At 31.5% G+C, this 24,607-nt stretch overlaps 2 protein-coding genes across 2 annotated transcripts in view; one reads left to right on the top strand and one right to left on the bottom strand.

Annotated features, from left to right (window-relative positions):
* LOC139515817 (tRNA (32-2'-O)-methyltransferase regulator THADA-like) overlaps window positions 1-24,607 on the top strand; it is a 218,702-nt gene that overhangs the window by 47,141 nt on the left and 146,954 nt on the right. The window lies entirely within an intron of this gene.
* On the bottom strand, window positions 5,886-7,755 carry LOC139515819 (uncharacterized). The gene has a single exon (XM_071305530.1). The coding sequence runs from the start codon at window positions 7,673-7,675 to the stop codon at window positions 5,966-5,968; it is 1,710 nt and encodes a 569-aa protein (XP_071161631.1). The 5' UTR covers window positions 7,676-7,755; the 3' UTR covers window positions 5,886-5,965.

Raw genomic sequence — 24,607 nt, 5'->3', positions numbered from 1 at the left:
AAAGTCCCTAATCAAATGGCAAAATCAAAATGCTCAAACACTTTAAATAAACAAATTGAAAAAGTGGCATATTCCTGATTTGGTACAGGCAATTCTTTATGTAGAAAATGGTAGATTAAATCTGGTTTTATATCTAGCTAAACCTCTGACTTGTATGACAGTTGCATAAAATTCCATTTTATTGACAATAATGTGTGAACAAGACAAACATACATAATAGGTGAAAAATTCAAAAGTAGTGAGGGGTACAGCAGTCAACATTGTGTTATAATCTAAATCTCTATAAAAACAAACAAATATGTCGATAGATAAATACAAAATGGCATATAGACAAAGCACTTAAGCAAAAGTGATATATACAGGATGTATAAGTATTGAACCACTTCAAAGGGATATTATAAGTTATCTACGTTCATATCCATAGATATGGATATTTTAACACCCTGAAGTATCCAAGTACACCCTGAGTCGCAGAAATACGACCACAAAGTTTAACGTGAAAGTAAAGTTTTTTTCATTTTTTAAATATCTTTTATTGAAATTTGGGATTTTGACATATTTTTAACAGAGTGTAGGGTACTTATATAGTGATGCATTTTTGTAAATGAGTACAAATAATAGACAAAATAAGATAAAATCGTTAGTGTATTAAGTATCTTATTATACAGACATCATGGATAATCTACAGAATTCGATATTTCATAAGGAACAACCATGGAACTAAGGCAAACGCTCGTGAATTTCCCTGATGTAATGGGTAGCAAAGTCCCGGGATTTGGGTTAGCAACACTCAGGGGCTATGGGTTTTGTAACAATGTGCGTTAACCAAACAAAATGCTAGAAATATACTAAGCCGGGGATAATACCAAATAAGGACTAAACAGTAAAGGTTAATAATTTACAAAGATAAATATTTTCCTAATAAAAGTATGAACTTTTTTGTGATAATTTTTCATATCATGCTACTCGCTTGAGATAAAAAATTATCGTGAGAAACAAGGGTGCACATGCTTTTGTCAACGTAAACATCAACAACATCAATGGTAAAATAGTGGTAAACAGATTTAAAATGGTCTTTAAAACTAAGATTGTAGCTGATAAACACATATCTTACATGATTATTTATTGTGATGTTAAAATTGAATGTTTATACAGAAAATTTATATTTATTTTTTGTTATTTTTTTTTTATAAATGTCATGTTTTTTTGTATGTGTGGTAATTTGCCATGTAAATACAGATTGTAAAAGGATAAAATGAACTTGAACACAATGAAGTGAAAGCATCAAAATTTTTGCTATGTCTAAAGATCTCATAGTGACTTTGAGCTAGGGAACAGCTATTAAAGAATAAAACAAAGTATAACAAAAATAACAAACTTCAAGGAAGAATTCAAAACAGAAAGTCCCTTATCAAATTGCAAAATCAAAAGCTCAAATAAAAGTACTGCTCTATTTCTAGGTATGAGTGTTACTAATGAATTTATTTTATGAATCAATGCATAGTTATCTGAATTGCAAATCTTTTATTTATATACAATAACCTATCTCTTTTGTTGAAATGAATCTTGATCTATATAAAAGACCTGTTAATTGGTGCTACAAAAAATTATTTGAAGGTTTGATTCCACTGTAGATAGGAAGAGGTTACTAGATTGTAGTAATGCCATGTTGAATATAAAGTACTAAATGGGGGCCCCCTACCAGCAATGCTATTTTTAGCACTTATCTCCTTAAAAGGTGTTTTTTAATAAACTTATTATGGAAAAACTGCTGTTGTCTAATTAGAGCTCGATATCTATTTGTGATTTTACCGCACTTAAATATAAATGGTCCCATGGCTTTTCTTGGTGAATTTTGGTTTTTTTTACAATACCTTACGATTTGGCAGTAAATTTTCCCTAATTTTGATCAACATTAAAAAAAAATTCCGACCCTTCATCCTATACATTTTTAAAAGAACTAATATGCGCTTGCATGAAACTTTGTTCATAATGCTTTCCAGAAAAAAAATACATAAATGATAATACAACCAATCACAGAGAGCCATCTATTTTTATCTCTATGTCATGTTCCCTTCATAAAATGTCTGCGCCCATGTGATTTTATTTGGTACATTGTAACCTATATGTTATACACATCTATCTCCAAAGTGCTCATCTTATGTAATGATTCATTTGTCAGTTTCTTCTTTTGTAGTTTATGGATTTTAAAATGACTTATGTGTGCATCACCACACCAGATTAAATTTTCAACTAATGGCAGGTCTGTTGTGTTTTCTTCTATCACTTTTAATTCAAAAGTCTTCCCACATTGATATTTTTTATGAGAAGCTATTTCTGTTTTACTAAGAGTGACTATTGACATCCACGCATATAGGTTTCTTCATACTGATTCAATAAATATATTCTTCTATGTATTTTGCCTGAAATAAGGGAGATAATTGTCATCATCAAGTTTTAAAAATGTCATTTCCGGTCTCATATGATTGCTTTATTGACAACAATTCCTAAAATATATGGTTTCTATAAACTTTTGCCTGTAATAAGGGAGATAATAGGTACTTCTGGTTTGTTGAAGGTCAGTTCCAGTCTCTAATGATAAATTTGTTGTATGTTTATTTAAAAAAATATAGTTTCTAGGTACCTTTCCATGAAGTAAGTGCAGAAATGGCCACTTTTGGTTTCCTCACTTCCAGTTGATATTTTTCAAGGTCATATGTCAACCAAAATTTTGCAATAAAAACCTATGTCTTTACCATGTACCAATTTGGAGGAATAATCAATTAACATTTTAAAAGTTTGATCACTTCAGGCACAATAACTCATTTAATGTCATTGGATTGTTTCAGACCAATTGTATCATATCTTCATCACAATCAGGCAACCGTTTTACAATAGTTCTTTTCTATATATTTTTAAATGTGACCGAAGAGATCATAAGACAAGGAAAAGTCAAAATTGAGAAGATGACCTTCACCTTTGAAATAATCCTTTTTTTTAATTTTAGTGAACCAAGTATGCTATACATTCAATGTATCATTTATGCCAAATACTGCAGGGGGAATAACTCACATATGGAGTCCTTGCTTCGTTCAAAATTGGACAAAACATCCTGAGGATATAACCATGTGGATATAATAAGCAATTTAGTAAAATAAATTTGTCGCTTTCTTGTATGGTAACAGAGAAGATGCACTTACAAGGGAAACAATGCTCAGGGAGATAACTCCTACAAAGAAAAGTGTTTGGTTAAGCAGGGTCAGTCTTTTATATAAGTTTTGGATTTCAAATATTTTGGCTACGAGCATCACTGAAAAGACATGTATTGTCGAAATGCGCATCTGGTGCAAGAAAATTAGTACCGTTAATTTTATTACTACCACTGGGTCGATGCCTCTGCTGGTGGACTATCAGTCCCCGAGGGTATCACCAGCCCAGTAGCCAGTACTTCGGTACTGGCATGAAAATACGGATTTTTTTGTGTTATTAAAATTTGCTGTTACAAAATATTAGAAATTAATATAAATTAAGGAATGTATCTCCCTCATGCAAAGCTCTGATTCCTTTCACGGATTTGGCTATACATTTTGGACCTTTTTGATTATAGCTCTTCATCTTTTATATAAGTTTTGGATTTCAAATATTTTGGCTACGAGCATCAATGAAGAGACATGTTTTGTCGAAATGCGCATGTGGTGCAAGAAAATTAGTACCGTTAATTTTATTACTACCACTGGGTCGATGCCTCTGCTGGTGGACTATCAGTCCCCAAGGGTATCACCAGCCCAGTAGCCAGTACTTCGGTACTGGCATGAAAATACGGATTTTTTTGTGTTATTAAAATTTGCTGTTACAAAATATTAGAAATTAATATAAATTAAGGAATGTATCTCCCTCATGCAAAGCTCTGATTCCTTTCACGGATTTGGCTATACATTTTGGACCTTTTTGATTATAGCTTTTCATCTTTTATATAAGTTTTGGATTTCAAATATTTTGGCTACGAGCATCACTGAAGAGACATGTATTGTCGAAATGTGCATCTGGTGCAAGAAAATTAGTACCTTTAATTTTATTAAACTGTACCATATCATATACCAAACATCTAAGAGACATCTTGTGAAACAAAATTTATATGTGTCAAATAACAGTATCAAATGAATACCACTACAACACTTTAAAAAAAAAGTAAACTGCAACTTTTATTGTCGACATTTGTCGCAGATTAGATGGGCTTCATCAGGACAAAGTATACAAAATTAGAACCCCTGAAGTACAAAAAAGTAGCATCATGTATGTGATGTCAAAATTGTCCATTGTTGATGTAGCTATGGGATACTCTATATCATTATGTAATGTTGAACAGATTCAAATCTGTACACTGACATTGTACTTACATTCATGTTAGACAAATTTATGTTCTATTTAAAAACACATTTTATTTATACACTTACCATTATAATAGTTTACAACCATTTTAAAGTTAAAGACAATTCAAACAATTTTAGATTAACTCTTAATTTAGTAACTCTATTTGCACTGTACTATGTTTGATTCATATTCTGTTCAACATTACATAATGATATAGAGTATCCCATAGCAACGTCAACAATGAACAATTATGACGTCACATACATGCTGCCATTTTTTTGTACTTCGGGGGTTCAAATTTGTATACTTTGTCCTGATGAAGCCGATCTAATCGGCGAAACATGTCGACAATAAAAGATGCAGTTTACTAAAGTGTTGTTGTCAATGTAGTGGTATTTGATTTTTAGCTCACCTGACCTGAAAGGTCAAGTGAGCTTTTCTCATCACTTGGCGTCCGTCGTCCGTCGTCTGTAAACTTTTACAAAAATCTTCTCCTCTGAAACTACAGGGCCAAACTTAACCAAACTTGGCCACAATCATCCTTGGGGTATCTAGTTTAAAAAATGTGTCCGGTGACCTAGCCATCAAACCAAGATGGCCGCCATGGCTAAAAATAGAACACAGGGGTAAAATGTATATTTTGGCTTATATCTTTGAAACCAAAGCATTTAGAGCAAATCTGACATGGGGTAAAATTGTTGATCAGGTCAAGACCTATCTGCCCTGAAAGTTTTAGATGATTCGGACAACCTGTTGTTGGGTTGCTGCCCCTGAATTAGTAATTTTAAGTAAATTTTGCAGCTTTTGGTTATTATTTTGAATACTATTATAGATAGAGATAAACTGTAAAGAGCAATAATGTTCAGCCAAGTAAGACCTACAAATAAGTCAACATGACTAAAATTGTCAGTCAACCCCTTAAGGAGTTATTGTCCTTTATAGTCAATTTTTAACAACTTTTCGTCATTTTTTGTAACTTGTACAAAAATCTTCTTCTCTGAAACTACTAAGCCAAATTTAACTAAACTTCGCCACAATCATCATTGTGGTATATAGTTTTAAAAATGTGTCTGATGACCCCGCCTACCAAACAAAATGGCCAACATGGCTAAAATTAGAACATAGTGGTAAAATGCTGTTTTTGCTATATATCTTTAAAACTAAGACATTAAGTGCTTCTTAAGTTGCTTGGTTTTCTTTCTCTAAACTGTTATGATAGAAATTGATAATGCAGAAAAAAACAACGGAACAGAATTTGAAATTCTGTAAGCAGAATTGGTATGCAGCAATTCCTGAAATACATCCATTATTCTAAAAGGAAAAAGACCAATATGTTATTTGACAATTAGACAGCAACCCTAGAACACATAACATCACAAGCATCTAGAAGTCAACATATTGGTTCAACAACAGACAAGTGAATGCACTGACTTGCCCTAAGTCTAGAAAACATGTGAATAATAAAGTCTTGCAATTTAGTTTCAAAGTGGCTGTATAAATCATACAATAATATATGAATTTGAAATACATTTTAATTTCGTAAATACATAGTAGAGTGATGATATGAATACCGGAAATAATCAAAATCTGTAAATCAGAATCCAGAAACTTGAACAGTATATATTTTGGCCTCATTAGGTTCACTATTGTATGTATTACAGCCTATGTACAGTATTCCTGCATTGTCAATGTCTAGAGAGTTTGGTAACTGAATACCTAACTGATACTTGGTATTCAGGTAATGAATACACTCTGCTGAAGTGTTCAGGATATGAATCATGTGATTATCAGTATCTGTAACTATAATATTGTCTGATTTTGTAACCACTAAATCTCTAGGTTTGAATGTTTGTTCCTTGTTTATATCTGCATTGCCACTATATGTCCATTTGACTCCATTAGATTTATTTAATGCCACTATCCTCCCACCACTCCAGTCTTCCTTTAGATTATCAATGACATAAATGTTATTGTCATTGTCTGTAGTTATCTTAGAGGGAAGAGTAAAGATAGGTCTCCTTCTGTTGTCTGTCTGATACACCTTTTCTCTTTTCCCATCCATACTCATCATGATGACTTGTCTTGGACCATTGACGGGGAACGCGTTTGGTTGATCCTCTCTTACCCCCACTAAGATTCTATGATCACTTGTTACGTGAACAGCAATGGTTATTAAAGGATATACACTGTACATGCTTGATTTCACTTTACTGGTGCTGCATGAAATAATTTGAAGGCAAGATTCCTTTGTAGATAAGAGAAGGTCACCAGATGGTAGTAATGTCATATCATTTGAAGCTATCTCAATCTTGTGCATCATGTGTAATGATTCATTTGTCATTCTCATTTTTTGTATTTTATGGCTGCCAAAATGACCTACCCAAACTGTTGCATTTTCATAGCAGACTAAATTTTGAACACGTTGAAGCTTCGTTTTGTATTGATTTATCACTTTAAATTGAAACTGCTTTTGGTCAAAATCAGGTTCAGTTAATTCTCCAAAATAGGAATCCTGAATGACCTGTTTACCTGGGACAAACTTAGGCAACTTAGGAAATATTGTGTTGACAGGAACTATTCTTTTTTGTCTTAAAGTTTTCTCCTCTGACTGTATGTTGAAAACTAGCTTGGCATTATTGGAATTTAAGGCTTGGCTTAAAGTCTTCTTTTGAAGGTCTAAATCTTTGTCAATATTCTCTGATCTATTTTCGGCATCATTCACAGATTGCATTACAATTTCCATTCTCTGATCAAGTTCCTTCAAAAGTTTATTGGTATGTTTTTCAACGTCATTCTTCAAATCTTTTTCTCGGCTCAGTATTTTCTGCTTTTCTAATTCATAATTTGAATCTAATGAAGATTTAAAAGTACCAATTTCAGATAATACCTTTCCATTTTGTACTAACTTTTGGTCAATATCTGAATTGAACGTTTTTATGGTTTGTTCATATCCTTTAGCTAACTCAATCATCTTGTGTGTATCATGCACTGTTGTAATACATAAAGGGCAGACAACTACTTCACACGATTGACAAAATAAGAAACAGGTTTGTCCTACATGAATTCCACAAGGAATGTTATTAAAATCTATTTTATCCTTGGTTTGTTGCTGATGACAGGCAATGTCCTTAATGTCTATGATTGTATGCTGGTCAGTAGATTTCACTTTCTTATGAAGTTTCTGACATTTTGTACACAAGAGAAAGTCACAATGTAAACATTTCCACTTAATCTTATTTGATTCTTCACACATCTGACAGACCATTGGAACTTGTCCCTTCTGAAATGATTTTGATAATGCCATCACAGTGATTTTATTTTCCAATTTTCTCTCTGGTTTGATTTGGGATACTATTGATCACTTCATTATTTTACCTGTACAGATCAAGGTAGTTTTTTTCTCTCAAGGTTATATATAGTACCGTACATGATATTTATGCATTTAAATGTAATCAATAAAGTTATAAATAGTCTGTATTAAATTGTTTACGTTTTTTTTATATACTTATATTTACAGAAGTGCAACCTATTAGAGGTTAAAATATGATTTATACAATAGATTTCCTCAGTGTATATTTGTTGACTTGATTTGTCTCTTCTAAACGGATTATTGATGTCTGCTTGTCATGTTTTTGAATTGTTGTCAGATTTTCGGAATCCTCTGGTTTTATACATTTGAATGCCTTAAATAAATTTCCCCATGAACCCCCATTTTTCTTTTTATAAATCTTTTACATGTATAATTATAAGTCATTTGTAAAAGTCTTATAAAATTTTATTTATTTTCTAATAGTATTTGATAACTTTAACTGGTCAATGATAATGCTATGAAAAATCAAGAGAGAACATTTTCCCGCCAAAATTCCAATGGCTAATATCTCAAAAACAAGCACATTGACCCATATTTTTTTTTTGCTGTTTTGATTCCTCAATTTATTCCCTATCAATATATACTAGTTTTATAAAAAGTTATTTATTTTGAAACTGAGCAGCGAACATCCTTAACTAGATTTGAACATCAATTATCTACTATCTCTTTTATTTGTCAAACAGTGTTCATTTGACTTCTTTTCCCTTCAACATGAACACTGCAGTACAAATATTATTTTGCTATTTCAATGTGTTTTTTTGCTGTGCAGGTTCTAATTTTGTGTCATGGATTGATACCACACATCTTTGTTTTCTATTATATATATACAAACAATAAACTTTTTTCCAACTTTATACTAAGGTTATGTAGTGGTCCATACTGTAAATTTGAAGAAAAAAAATTATTGCTCTGGTTATACACCAAAAAAAACAGTTGTAAATTCAAATAGCATTATTGGTATACTGCAATTCCTAAAATACATCCATTATTCTATAGATAACAAGAGAAATAAGCTATATAGAAATGAAACAGAAACCGTTAAACACAAAAAATCAAAGGCATTTAGAGGTTGCACTTTGTAAATACATCTCTTTTACAAACTATGCTTCTTTTGTGGAGATTTATAATTTTGGTTTGTTTTTTTATCTACTGGTTCTCAGATATGAACTCTATGTTTTGTCTCATAGAGAAAAAAACTTTGGAATTTAACCAGTATAAATACGCATGAAAAGCGGCTAAATGGAATTCTGAGGAAGACCCAAAGCGATTGTAGAGGTAGTACAGAATTTTAGTATAAGTTTAAAATCAATTAGAAGTTTGAGGCATATTAATGTTGAAAATATCCTACACACCCCTATATTTTAACCTTTGAAAAAAAGAAATATAAACTTTCCATCTACAGGATACAATTGGTTTTATGCAACTTCATTGGAGAGCCGTGGTGTAGTGGTTAGAGCATCGGACTTCTAACACAAAGGTTCCTGGTTCGATCCCCGTTCCTTGGGAGAAAATTTCAGAGACTGAATTTTCGGCTCTCCCTTGACACCATTTGGGAGTATGGTCTTGAGAAACGATGATAGTATGTCGGAAGGGGACGATAGATGGCTGACCCATGTTAAGAGAGAGCAATACCTCTTGCATGTAAAAGACACCCTTGTAGATTTTGAAAAAGAGCAGGCTAATGCTGCTACAAGGCAGCACTCGCACCCGCAAAGTGGAAAGGGATTAATATAAGTTGCAATAATTTGTTTCCCAATCCACTATAAATTAATATGTTTAAACTAACTTCATTGTAAAAGTGGCACAGTGTTAGTCGTAAAAGGATATCTTATCTATTTTTACAGAAGTCAGAACCTTTTACAGGCCAATATATATGATTTCAACAGTAGTCAAGTAAATATGAAGGTTTTAGAAATTCATTAATTATAAATTTGAAATACAATGTGATTTCAAAAAATTATGAAAAAGGGGAAATTTCAATACAGACAAAAAAAGTAATTAAAATCAGTAAATCGGAAGCCAGAAAGTTAAGGTATTTATGTTGGCCTTCTCAGGTTCACTTTCATCTGTTTCACATACTATATGTGTAATGTATCTGTACTGTAAATTCTACACATTTTCATTTGTTAAATCTATTTTCTTTATGACTATTTGTCTTGGACCATTGATTGATAGGGTTTCTGTTGGTCCTCCTCTTTACCCAATGTGCTATAGGGAAGTATTTTTAGGTCATATTGCAGTAAGGAGTAGAAAGCAAATGACAAAAATACGAATTCCAAGGAAAATTCAAAAAGATCACCATCTGGTAGTAATGTCATGTTTTATACATCTTTTTTAAAAGTATGCATCTTATATAACAACTTCTTTGTCAGGAGCATTTGTTTAGTTGATGGCTTTTAAATATACTTATTTAATTAAGTGTATTCTATGTATTTTTGGTAAATTATCAAGTCAGGGATTTCTTTACAACAAATTACTAGTTTTTCTCTGTTACTGTTAATGATGTCTTTACACTAAATCCATTGGATGTTGGATGTTTACTGACTGATATTTTAGTCTTAGATCATGTAGATACTTGATTACTTTCAAGTTGTTATTGGCTTTGAACTAGCTGTCTGTAACTGTGAGTACTCTCAGAACTTTATAAAGATCATTTACTTAGTGTCTTTTTTGTTGTGGGATGTATAGATAAGCTGCAATATCTGGTCTGTTTTCGTTAGATGTTTTCTGCTTTGTATTGATCTGAAGAGTTGAGCCCTTTTCAACTCATTTTTATAGTTTTTTTCTTATGTTGTACTGTTACACCACTTTGTCAGGTTATGGGGAGGGTTTTGTGCCAGAAAACTAGGGGAAGCTTAAATTAATACCAATATTTATGATAAAAGAGATGATTGTTCATTTCCTATTGTTAATTATCCATTTTTAGATAGTGACTTTCCCTTGTCACCATATTATGGTGTTTATATATCTCAACTTGTTTGATTGGCTCGTGTATGTAACAATGTATTCGATTCTAAAGAAAGAAATCTCTGTATTACTGAAAAATTATTACACCAGGGTTTTCGATATCACAAACTAGTCAAAACATTTACTAAATTTTTCATTGGTACAAGGACATCACTTGTAAATATTAATCAACATGCAGACATCTTATATGGCGTATAAAATTATAAACCTGGTACCTTTGATAACTACTTATAGGTTCAGGTTTTTTCACATCCAATTTTTTATGGATATATTCTATACAAAGTACAAAAATGTTGGCATTCACTTCAATAGCTAACCAAACCTTCAAACAGACTTATTCATAAGGATATAGTTAGGATACTGTTGTCAGGTCATTAAAAATGGCATATTTTGATATAACTATTGATTCACTCATAAGGTAATAAATTTTGCATCGGAAAAAACATATTTATTCAAAAACCAGTTGTTGACATGATATGGATTCAATTTTCTTTTCATATATTTTATGACGGTACGATACTAAACCCGGAGGGGATTGTTCTTGATTTTCATATGATGAAGACATTATTTTTCAATCAGTTTAATTGAGGTCTGGAACTGGCATGTCAGTAATTGATAGTAGTTCTTTGTTAATTTATGTATCATTGTCATTTTGCTTAGTTTCTTTTGTTACCTTTTCTGACATAGGACGCATACTTCTTTTAAACAGAGTTTTATTTTGCTTATTGCTGTGTGTTTGTTTATTTTACATTGGCTAGAGGTATAGGGGAAGGGTTGAGATCTCACAAAACAAGTTTAACCCTGCCACATTTTTGTGCCTGTCCTAAGTCAGGAGCATCTGGCTTCTGTTAATCTTGTATGTTTTTTTTTAAATTTTAGTACTTGTATATTTTTTCACTGAACTAGTACACATTTTTGTTTAGGGGCCAGATGAGGCCCACGTCCGGACCCATTGGTGGCCTTTGGCTGTTTTCTGCTTTGGTCGGGTTGTTGTCTCTTTGACACATTCCCCATTGTCATTCTCAACTTAAGTTAAATCCCGCCACATTCTATAAGTGCCTGTCCCAAGTTAAGAGCCTGTAGGTCAGTGGTTGTAGTCTGTCATATTTGTTTTTCGTAAATTGTTGTGTTATGGATTAGGCTGTAAGTTTTCTCAATTGGATAGTTTAATGTTTTTCATGATGGTTTTTATGCCCCACCTACGATAGTAGAGGGGCATTATGTTTTCTGGTCTGTGCGTCCGTTCGTCCGTTCGTCCGTCTGTCCGTCTGTCTGTCTGTTCATCCGTCTGTCCCGCTCCAGGTTAAAGTTTTTGGTCAAGGTAGTTTTTGATGAAGTTGAAGTCCAATCGACTTCAAACTTAGTACACATGTTCCCTATGATATGATCTTTCTAATTTTAATGCCAAATTAGAGTTTTTACCCCAATTTCACGGTCCACTGAACATGGAAAATGATAGTGCGAGTGGGGCATTCGTGTACTGAGGACACATTCTTGTTTTTATAGCTGACTACACAGGATAGTTTTTATTTACTCTTGAAGACTGTACATTACCTTAAATTGATTACATCCACTTCATTTGAGCTTTGATGGATAGTTGTCTCATTAGAATTCATATCACACCTCCTTATTTTTTATATTATCTACATTGATGCATCATTACATCAGATTAAATGTTCATTAAGCTTTTTTTGTATTGTTTTATCACTTCAACTTCAAATTTCTTTTTGTGATCATCAGCTTCATCTTATGACCCAAGATAGAAATTTTGACTACATTTTGTAATTGTTTTCCTGGAACATTTAAATGTAGTTTTAGTATGATCTATGCTTTGATTTCTTGAAGTACTGTTTTCCTCTGAATATACATGATGTATACTGAAAACTTGATTAACAGTATTGGAAATTAAAGCTTGGTTTACATTCTTCTCTGTGAAGTTTTGGTATCGTGTATATGTATATAGGAAATATTTACATATTTTCCATATGCTACAAAAATATCTGGAATGGCAAAACTGACATGAACAGCAGTTGTAGTAATTGTATGAATGACTTCGTGGTCCATTATATATATTTGTCAATAGAAGAGAGGAGAAGTAGCATATTACAACATAAAAATGATAACCCACTAAGAAGATCCTTTGTCTGAAGTGCTTTTTCTGGATTAATCTTTATATCGAACCCAAACATCTAATATATGTAAGAGCTTTATAACCTAAAGGGACATAAAAAGGCAGTCAAATACATTTAAGGTCAATTTTGTTTATATTAAATGGGATTTGAAAAAGATATGGTATAAATCATTTCAGTACCAAGGAATAATAGTTCAAATGCAGTGGTATTGACGCAGATCTAGTAAATGAAGTAACATTTTATAAATGAAGTGTGTTTCGAAGTGCACTTCTGAATTAAATTACTGTCCTCAATCCCAAACATTTGATGGCAGCAATGTATAAAAACTTTAAAATGTTTTAATAGAGCTATAGTGATTCATTACATAAATTGATAGGATTCTTTTCATTTTTGCAAAAGATAAAAAAAAATGAATAATGATAATGTATTGTCTGTTTAAATGTATATTTTTCTTTCAAAAGGTTTTGATAGAAAAATAACCCGAATTATTGGACTTTTACTTTGAATTTTAAGGTAACTGGGGAACATATCAATGATAATTCATGTCAGCCCAGAAGTTCTGACTACTGGGCTGGTGATACCCTCAGGGAATTAAAACTCCACCAGCAGTGGCATCGACCCAGTGGTTGTAAATAAACTCATCATAGATACCAAGATTAAATTTTACATTTACGCCAGATGTGCATTTTGTCTACAAAAGACACATCAGTGACGCTCGACTCATCAGAATTTAGAAAGTAATTCTGACCCATTGTGTAGAGAAATTGTTATGTTTTCTGCACATTTAATACCTTGCAACAACTCTTTGAAGGGTCAGTATTGTGCTCTTTTGTAAGGCACAATTTCTGTCTCTATCCAGTATACCCTCATTTTCCAATGGCAGTCCAAACTGTCAAACTGGACTGCCTCTATTACATCACCAACCTATTGTATTTGTATTGTTACTTTGTTCTTGTCCTGAACATGCATGAAATATTTGCCAATGAAGATTGAGCAACAAACAATAAATCAGTTGACTGGTTAAGTTGATTCAACTAAAATTTAAAATTCTGAGAGAATTGTTGGTATACAGCAACTCCTTAAACTTTAACAATAACACTTAAAGGGGCACTAGCTACGAGATATATAAAAAATCTAAAGTAAGATTATTTTTTTTTTCAATCAATAATGAAAGTGAAATAGTGAAGTAAACATTCGCTTTTAGCAGCCAAAATGGGTCAATTTTGTAAAATTAAGTGAAGAAACATTGATAATTACTTATTCACTTGCAAGTGAATAAGTCGACCTCATTAAATCCGTATTCATGTGAACTTCAATTTAACCCATAGCTAGAAATTGACACGCATGCTTTGTACGGGTACTGGTTATTTAAAGAAAAAGAATGTCAACAATGAAAGTGAAACTATGGTAAATGATTTGATTACTGATTCCATCAATATAAAATCATTCTTATACGGTTTAAAACAATGAGAAACTTTTTTTTTTAATCTATAAAATAAACTCAAAAAGACCTATAAAAATCCAATTGCACGTGTTGGTTTAATCTATTCATATCTTTATTTATGTTTACATCGCTTATATGGTCATTTGAGGTCAAATCGATAGGTAATTAGATGGCATCTGGACTAAAATACACATGAAACGAACCTACATATTATCTACCCCATGCTATGTAAACTGTTTATTTTATACTTTTGGTAGTTTGGATAAATCTTTTACATTGTTATAAATCAAATATGAGAATTTGAGTCAAATCGGTGACCATGAATTTGACAGCTAGTGCCCCTTTAATCAATTATGTAGGTCTGAAACACTTTTTGGGATTTACCTTCACCAGTAATACCCAAACACAAACACATGAGAGTCAAGGATGTATAGGACCTTAACATGTGAAGAGATATAGGAACAAATTGGACTTGAAAGTAGCCAATTTCATCTGATATCAACTTTCCATGATGGAGTTTGAACCTTAATTTCTCTATTAGTTTATACAATAATTCTAAATTCTAAATATGAGAAGCTATTTTGACACTTATGTCAATAAGACACAAACAAATCAGATGACATCTGATGATGTTTCATCAATACAATTTATTTGAGTAGATATATAATAAAAAAATGATATGAATACATGTACAGTAAATTATTAAAATCAGTAAAATCAGAATTCAGAAACTTGAACAGTATATATTTTGGCCTCATCAGGTTCACCTTGGTATCCACCACAGCCTATGTATAATGTACCTGTATTGTCAATATCTAAAGAGAATGGTAATGCAATACCTAACTGATCCTTAGTGTTCAGGTAAAGAATGCACTGTCCGGAAATGTTGAGGATATGAATCATGTGATGCTTAAGATCTGTAACTAAAATATTGTCTGATTTTGTAGCCACCAAATCATCAAGTTTGAATGTTTGTTGTTTGTTTACATCTAGATGACCACTATAAATCCATCTCACTCCATTAGATTTATCTAATGCCACTATCCTACCATTATATTTTTCATCTTGAGTATCAATGACATAAATATTATTGTCTTTGTCTGTTGTTATTCTAAAAGGAACAGTAAATATCTGTTTCCCTTTGTTGTCAGTGTGGTAGACTTTTTCAATTTTCCCATCCATATTCATCATGATGACTTGTCTTGGACCATTGACAGGGAAAGAGGCTGGTTGGTTTGCTCTTACACCAACTAAGATTTTATTATCTCTTGTAACATGGACAGCAAGAGTTATTAGTGGATTGGCACTGTATGGAAGTAACGCAAAGTTATAAACATCTATTTTAGAGGTGTGCATCTTTTGTAATGATTTATTTGTCAGGTGAAGTTTTTTAAGTTTATGGCTTTTTGAATTATTAATCCATATAGCTGCATCATCACAACAGACTAAATTTACAACAAGTGGAAGTGTTGTTTTGTATTGTTGTATCACTTTAAATTCAAATTGCTTTTTGTTATCATTAGTTTCTACTAATGACCCAAATTTGAATTCTTTAACTTCTAGTTTTTGGGGCACAAATGTCGGTAGCTTTATAAATGTAGTTTTGACATGCTCTATGTTTTGGTTTCTTGAAGTTTTCTCCTCTAAATATATGCTGAAAACTTGATAAGCATTGTTAGAATTTAAAGCATAGCTTAAATTCTTCTTTCTGAAGTCTAAATCTGTCTTGATCTTCTCTGATCTATTTTCTAGTGTTGGATAATCGGTTGAAATTACCAACCGATTATCTATTACAATCGTTTGACAGCAACCAACCGACTATCGGTTATAATCGCATCAGAATACTTTGCCCTTTTTTTAAATGAAATCATGCATTTTAGTCTCATTGGTCATGTCTAATGTGTATATTCCATTTCATTGCAGAGTTTTATATGTTAATATTTGATCTTCTGTTTTCTTTTCATATTTTATTTAGCAATTATAAAAATGAATTAATTAGAATCCAGATTCAGATTGAACATATTTTATCTCATAATTACAACATTAATTACCAAGAGTGACACTAACTTTTCTAAATTTCAATGGTTTAACTCACATTATAATTTCAATAACTTAGCAGTATAAACATTTGAATGTTTCACAGGAAGAAAAGATATATATAAAGTATTTTACTTTAAGAAATTTAAGATTAACAGAAAAAAATAAAACAATGCATTTGCATTGAAATATATACAGTAAACAAAGAGGATCCAGCCAATGTCTGTTAATTCGTGTAGAATGCTTTTTTTTCACTTTATGATCATCATTTTTCTGTCAATTGTGTCAAGCGAGCGTCTGAACTTATAATTGCAAAAATGCGGAATTATTACATAGTTGAACCGTATCCGATCCGTGATTCTAAGGTAGCACTCCACAGTTAGGTGTTTAGTTTCGCATTTTGGCCCCTGTGGATTTTTCAAATATGAGAGCTAGTGTGCAATAAAATTCATTTTTGGATAGCTGAGTATTAAAATAGCCTTTGTATTGGGTTTATATGAACATCAAGATTATGTAATGTATGTAATATAGGCTGGTTTCTGTATGACAGTCCGTATTTGCATGTCCCTACCATACATTGTTCCGGCAATTATTGTAATGTTTTTTTACAACTTTTTATCGCACGAACTTTGTGATTGGATTTTACGAAAAAATGAGGCGAAAGACACCCATTTTTTATTTGATCATTAGGAAGATTTATGAACAGTTTCTAAAAAGGTATCACTCAAAGGCATTGAAATTCTAGTTTGATCCAAATTTTGGGGGGATATGTGACATGTCCACCCCCCTTTTTGCAATATTTTATGGTAAATAAATGCAGAATGTTGCCATGGATACACATAAAAAGAATTAATTTTCACTCTTTTAACTTTTGAAAATCAAATCTATGGAATATACTGATTACATACATATGCACATATACAATACAGACAGTTAGGTTAATGTATTAGAAATCCAGGAATAGGAGATGATAAAACATTTCGTGGCTCATTTTTAATTTTATTTTCTAACTGTGGAGTGCTACCTAATGTATTTCAATGGCGGACAAATTTCAGAAAATTTACAAACATAAACGATGTTTGACAAGCAATTTGGGAAGGAATATGACGCTTTTGACGCTACTAATGGATAAAACATTAATAAAAGGCAATTTGCGACACGCTCTAATGAAGTAAAGAAATTATTTTGTCTAAAATCTGAAGGATTTCATGTACGCTCTCAAGTAACAAGTATCCGGTATTGAGAGAGTATTTCATACAAAGTTATTTATTTTAAAGATCAATCTGTATATATATAGTCAATACTTTTGTCACGTTTTAAAGGGGAAAAAATGGTTTTGTCTTTAATTATAGGATGTTTGACATTGTTATTGTCATCCACTGATATTTTTTGTTGCAATTTGTTTGACTGAGCAAATAAAATTCAAACCGCAAACGGACCGGAAGTTGATACGCAAAAAGTCCGGAAACTATAGCGACAATCGATTGAACAAAATCCCAATCGATTATCGACATCGTGAGGCCCAACCAACTGATTTCCGACTTATTCCGATCATCGGAACAACACTACTATTTTCTGCATCATTCACTGATTTCACAAGGATTTCCTTTCTCTAATCAAGTTCTTTCATAAGATTATTGGTATGCTTTTTAACTTCATCCATTAAGTCCATTTCTCGTCTCAGAATTTTCTCCTTTTCTAATTCATATTTTGAATCTTCAGACGATTTGAATATTCCTAATTCAGATAATACTTTCACAGTTTGTACTAATTTTTTGTCAATATCTGAATTGTACGTTTTTACAGTTTTCATTGTTTGTTTGTATCCTTTAGCTAATTCAATCATCTTGTGTTTGTCATGTATTGTTGTAATGCACAAAGAAACAACAGCTTTGGCCTGCATGAATTCCACATTGAATGTTACTAAAATCTAATATAACCTTGGTTTGTTGTTGATGAGAAGCAATGTCCTTGATGTCTATGATTGTATGCTGGTCGGTCGATTTCACTTTTTTATGAAGTGCTTGACATTTTGTACACAAGAGAAAGTCACACTGTAAACATTTCCACTTAATCTCATTAGATTCCTCACACATCTGACAGGTCATTGGAACTTGTCCCCTCTGAAGAGATTTTGATAGCGCCATTATATGGACTTTAAGTTTTTATACGCCCGTCAAAATTTTGACGGGACGTATTATGGTATACAAATGTCCGGTGTCCGTCTGTCCGTCTGTCTGTCCGGCTTAAACATGTCGCACCGTAACTTGAGAACGACTTATCCAAATTTCATGAAACTTATCATAGTTGTTTCTTATGATGGTCAAATGATCTGTATACTTTTTGGTGAAAATAAGATTAAAAATTTTGAGTTACGGCACTTTGTAACTAAAACAGGGGGGTGTTTTTTTTCACATGTCGCACCATATCTCAAAAACGATTCTTGATTATGGCTTAGAACTTTAAACACTTCTTAGTTATATTAATCTTAATATCTGTATACTTTTTGGTGATGATTCAAAATTTTATTTTTGAGTTATTGAGTATTTTGTAAAAAAAGGGGGAGGGTTTTTTTACATGTCGCACCATATCTCATAAACGATTTATGATTATTGCTTAAAACTTGACACATGTCTTTGTTTAATTAATCTAAAGATCTGTATACTTTTTGGTGATGATTCAAAATTTCATTTTTGAGTTATTGAGTATTTTGTAAAAAAGGGGGAGGGTTTTTTTTACATGTTGTGCCGTATCTCAAAAACAATTTATAATTATTGCTTAAAACTTTACACACTTCTTTGTTATATTAATCTAAAGATCTGTATACTTTTTGTTGATGATTAAAAACTTTATTTTGGAGTTATTGAGTATTTTGTTAAACAGGGGAGGTTTTTTTTTACATGTCGCGCCGTATCTCAAAAATAATTTATGATTATTGCTTAAAACTTTACACACTTCTTTGTTATATTAATCTAAAGATCTGTATACTTTTTGGTTTTGATTCAAAATTTTATTTTAGTGATATTTAGTTTTTCGAAGAAAAAAAAACAGGGTTAGGGGTTTCACATGTCCCGCCGTGTCTCAAAAATAATATATGGTTATTGCTTAAAACTTTCTCAGAAACTATTTATGATTATTGCATAAAACTTCCACATAAGACGTCGGGCGTATTATGCGCTCATGGCGCAGCTGTTTATTAAACATTAATTTCAACTTTTATGTTGTTCACACATCTCACAAGGAAATTTTATATTACATGAATATTTAAGTATTCTTTCTCAGTACAGCAGCATTTGATATCCTGTTTATCTTATAAATGAGCTACCACTAAAATATCTGTTCATACGATATGATATACTAACGGGAAATATGTAAAAAAAAAAATAGATTCTATCACATGTACCAAGAATGAAAGTTGAATCCTCAATTAACCTTCATAAAACAGAGATCTTAAATGTTGAACTAAAATAAACAAGCAAACAAATAATATATGATTTTATCTGATCTCCCTGTAAATATGTTACAACCTTAGACTTATTTCCTGACAACAATTAATGAACAAATTGTTAAAATTTATAATAAAGTATAATAAAATTATTAATACAACTATTTCTTGTTGATGTTTATTGAGTATTGTTTGTCCTTTTTTGTAAATCTTTTTTTTTTGGGGGGTTGTTGGTGATTTGTTTTGTTATAGTTATTTGTTCAAATATGCTTGTAAATTTCTGTCAAATATTCAATCACAATCCAAATTCAGAGCAGCTTTAATCTTAAATGTAGTGTCCATCGTAGCTCAATTGTTCAGTGGTCGACTTCTGCAGGAAATCATTATTTGGAAATTTGTAGCATCTGACACTTACACAATTCAGCAAATCACCTAAATAGATCATATATCATGCCTCTATACTCCCTTTCTTTCTAGACGTGTAGGTTTAGGATATATTTTACATTGTCAATCTGACCTTTGACCTTGAAGGGAGGTGGGCGGGTGACCTAGCAACTTAAGGTCTTAATCTAAGAAGATCTGGGAACTATAAATGTTCAAAACCAAGAATCAGAGCAGTAGCATTTATATGTAGTAAAAACTAAGATTTTTATCATAAAATCTGTGAAAACAGGAAACCTGAAAAATTTGTAAATCTATTTGAAATATCTCAAACAGGATTGTAAAAGGAAACAGACAAATTTCATGATAAGAAACTAGTACTTTGAGCCAAGTTTTTATCATAAAATCTCTGAAAATATGAAAACTGAAAATATGTCAAGTGTAATGCAAATAAACTTGAAGATTTTTCGTCAATATTACCTATAACATAAACTGAATGATGGTATTTTCACTTGCAAATGTGTGCATGTTCTTGAATTCAGCAAGATTTTTCATTGAAAATTAAATGCAGTCACTCCTCCCCTATTAGATGTCCTATCAACTATCTACTTTCCAACCAAGTTTTCTAATATATGTCTTGATGTAACCCTTCGATGTCTAATTTTTGTTTATTCTTTGTAAATGTTACAGTAAGTATGTCAGGCGATTAGTGATAGTATTTGTTGGACTTAAATTTGCTCAATGTCATTTATTTATATTAATTTGTTGATATTATGCCTTAGCAATACACGTGTGCTTGAACACATGTTCTTCAATGCTCAGAATTCAAAGTAGCATGATAGACATTAAGAAAAGAATTTTGCATAAAGTGAGGCAGGAATTGGGTACTGTGGATTTAATTATTTTCGTTGGTACCAAATTGAATAAATCTTTGTAGATATTTGATTTTCTGATTTTGCAAATTTTTGCATATAACAAGCAGAAAATTTTGTATATCACTGAACATTAAAATTTGGGGTTCACCTGCACTAACAAAACCCAAAAAAAGTGTTATCCATTAAAAAATAAAGAAAGGTCAAATCAAAAAAATACTTAACCAGAGTAAAGTTCAAAAAGGTAAGTCCCTAATCAAAATAGCAAAATCAAAATGGAAAGTCCCTAATCAAATGGCAAAATCAAAATGCTCAAACACTTTAAATAAACAAATTGAATTAGTTGCATATTCCTGATTTGGTACAGGCAATTCTTTATGTAGAAAATGGTAGATTAAATCTAGTTTCATATCTAGCTAAACCTCTGACTTGTATGACAGTTGCATAAAATTCCATTTTATTGACAACAATGTGTGAACAAAACAAACATACATAATAGGTGAAAAATTCAAAAATAGTGAGGGGTACAGCAGTCAACATTGTGTTATAATCTAAATCTCTATAAAAACGAACAAATATGTCAATAGAGAAATACAAATGGCATATAGACAAAGCACTTAAGCAAATAGTTATCAAAAGTACCAGGATTATAATTTAATACGCCAGACGCGCGTTTCGTCTACATAAGACTCATCAGTGACGCTCAGATCAAAATAGTTAAAAAGCCAAATAGATACAAAGTTGGAGAGCATTGAGGATCCAAAATTCCCAAAAATTGTGCCAAATACGGCTAAGGTAATCTACTCCTGGGGTAAGAAAATCCTTAGTTTTTCCAAAAATTAAAAGTTTTGTAAACAGAAAAGTGATATATACAGGATGTATAAGTATTGAACCACTTCAAAGGGATATTATAAGTTATCTACATTAATATCCGTAGATATGGAAATTTTAACACCCTGAAGTATCCAAGTACTCCTTGAGTTGCAGAAATACGACCACAAAGTTTAACGTGAAAGTAACGTTTTTTTCATTTTTTAAATATCTTTTATTGAAATTTGGGATTTTTGACATATTTTTAACAGGGTGTAGTGTACTATCTTTGGTAGAACCCTACAGGAAAACAAATATAAGACGTTTTTAATCTAAAGACAGAGAAGTGAAATGGGTCGAATTTCACGCTCAAAGTTGTGAGATTTACATAGACCGTTTGACGTCAACTTGGGTCATTTGCATAGCTAGGTCAGTAGTCCCATTCATTGACAATGGGGTAGAATAGTGCTGCATTTTCTTAAATGAGTACAAATAATCAACAAAATAAGATAAAATCGTTTTTGTATTAAGTATCTAATTATACAGACATCATGGATAATCTACAGAATTCGATATTTCATAAGGAACAACCATGGAACTAAGGAAAACGCTCGTGAATTTCCCTGATGTAATGGGTAGCAATGTCTGGGGATTGGGGTTAGCAACACTAAGGGGCTATGGGTTTCAATGTAACAACATGCGTTAACCAAACAAAATCCTAGAAATATACTAAGCCGGGGATAATACCAAATAAGGACTAAACAGTAAAGGTTAATAATTTACAAAGCTAAATATTTTCCTAATAAAAAGTATGAACTTTTTTGTGATAATTTTTCATATCATGCTACTCGCTTGAGATAGAAAATTATCGTGAAAAACAAGGGTGCACATGCTTTTGTCAATGTAAACAACAACATCATTGGTAAAATGGTGATAAACAGATTAAAAATGGTCTTTAAAACTAAGAATGTAGCTGATTTAAACACGTATTTTACACGATTATTTATTCTGATGTTAAAATTGAATGAATATACAGAAAATATATATTATTTTTTTTGTTATTTAATTATAAATGTAATGTTGTTTGTATGTGTGGTAATTTGCCATGTAAATACAGATTGTAAAAGGATAAAATGAACTTGAACACAATGAAGTGAAAGCATCAAAATTTTGCTATGTCTAAAGATCTCATAGTGACTTTGAGCTAGGGAACAGTTATAAAAAGAATAATACAAAGTACATGTATATCAAAAATAACAAACTCCAAGGAAGAATTCAAAACAGTTAGTCCCTTATAAAATTGCAAAATCAAAAGCTCAAATAAAAGTACTGCTCTATTTCTAGGTTTGAGTGTTAATGATGAATTTATTTTATGAATCAATGCATAGTTATCTGAATTGCAAATCTTTTATTCATATACAATAACCTATCTCTTTTGTTGAAATGAATCTTGATCTATATAAAAGACCTGTTAATTGGTGCTACAAAAAATTATTTGAAGGTTTGATTCCACTGTAGATAGGAAGAGGTCACCAGATTATAGTGATGCCATGTTGAATATAAAGTACTAAATGTGGGCCCCCTAACCAGCAATGCTATTTTTAGCAATTATCTCCTTAAAAGGCGTTTTTTAATAAACTTATTATGGAAAAACTGCTGTTGTCTAATTGAAGCTCGATATCTATTTGTGATTTTACCGCACTTAAATGTAAATGGTCCCATGGCTTTTCTTGGTGAATTTTTTTTTTTTACGATACCTTACGATTTTGCAGTAAATTTTTCCTAATTTTGATCAACATTAAAAAAAAATTCCGACCCTTCATCCTATACGTTTTTAAAAAAACAAATATGCGCTTGCATGAAACTTTGTTCATACTGCTTTCCAGAAAAAAAATACATAAATGATAATACAACCAATCACAGAGAGCCATCTATTTTTATCTCTATGTCATGTTCCCTTCATAAAATGTCTGCGCCCATATAATTTTATTTGGTACATTGTAACCTATATGTTATACACATCTATCTCCAAAGTACTCATCTTATGTAATGATTCATTTGTCAGTTTCTTCTTTTGTAGTTTATTGATTTTAAAATGACTTATGTGTGCATCACCACACCAGATTAAATTTTCAACTAATGGCAGGTCTGTTGTGTTTTCTTCTATCACTTTTAATTCAAAAGTCTTCCCACATTGATTTTTTTTATGATAAGCTATTTCTGTTTTACTAAGAGTGACTATTGACATCCACGCATATAGGTTTCTTCATACTGATTCAATAAATATATGCTTCTATGTATTTTGCCTGAAATAAGGGAGATAATTGTCATCATCAAGTTTTTAAAATGTCATTTCCGGTCTCATATGATTGCTTTATTGACAACAATTCCTCAAATATATGGTTTCTATAAACTTTTGCCTGTAATAAGGGAGATATTAGGTACTTCTGGTTTGTTGAAGGTCAGTTCCAGTCTCTAATGATAAATGTGTTGTATGTTTATTTAAAAAAATATAGTTTCTAGGTACCTTTCCATGAAGTAAGTGCAGAAATGGCTACTTTTGGTTTCCTCACTTCCAGTTGATATTTTTCAAGGTCATATATCAACCAAAATTTTGCAATAAAAACCTATGTCTTTATCATGTACCAATTTGGAGGAATAATCAATTAACATTTTAAAAGTTTGATCACTTCAGGCACAATAACTCATTTAATGTCATTGGATTGTTTCAGACCAATTGTATCATATCTTCATCACAATCAGACAACCGTTTTACAA

This window comes from Mytilus edulis, chromosome 3, assembly GCF_963676685.1.
Source record: "Mytilus edulis chromosome 3, xbMytEdul2.2, whole genome shotgun sequence".
Taxonomy (NCBI): domain Eukaryota; kingdom Metazoa; phylum Mollusca; class Bivalvia; order Mytilida; family Mytilidae; genus Mytilus; species Mytilus edulis.
The sequence above is the reverse complement of the archived record's forward strand: the minus strand, read 5'-3'. Positions and strand labels throughout refer to the sequence as shown.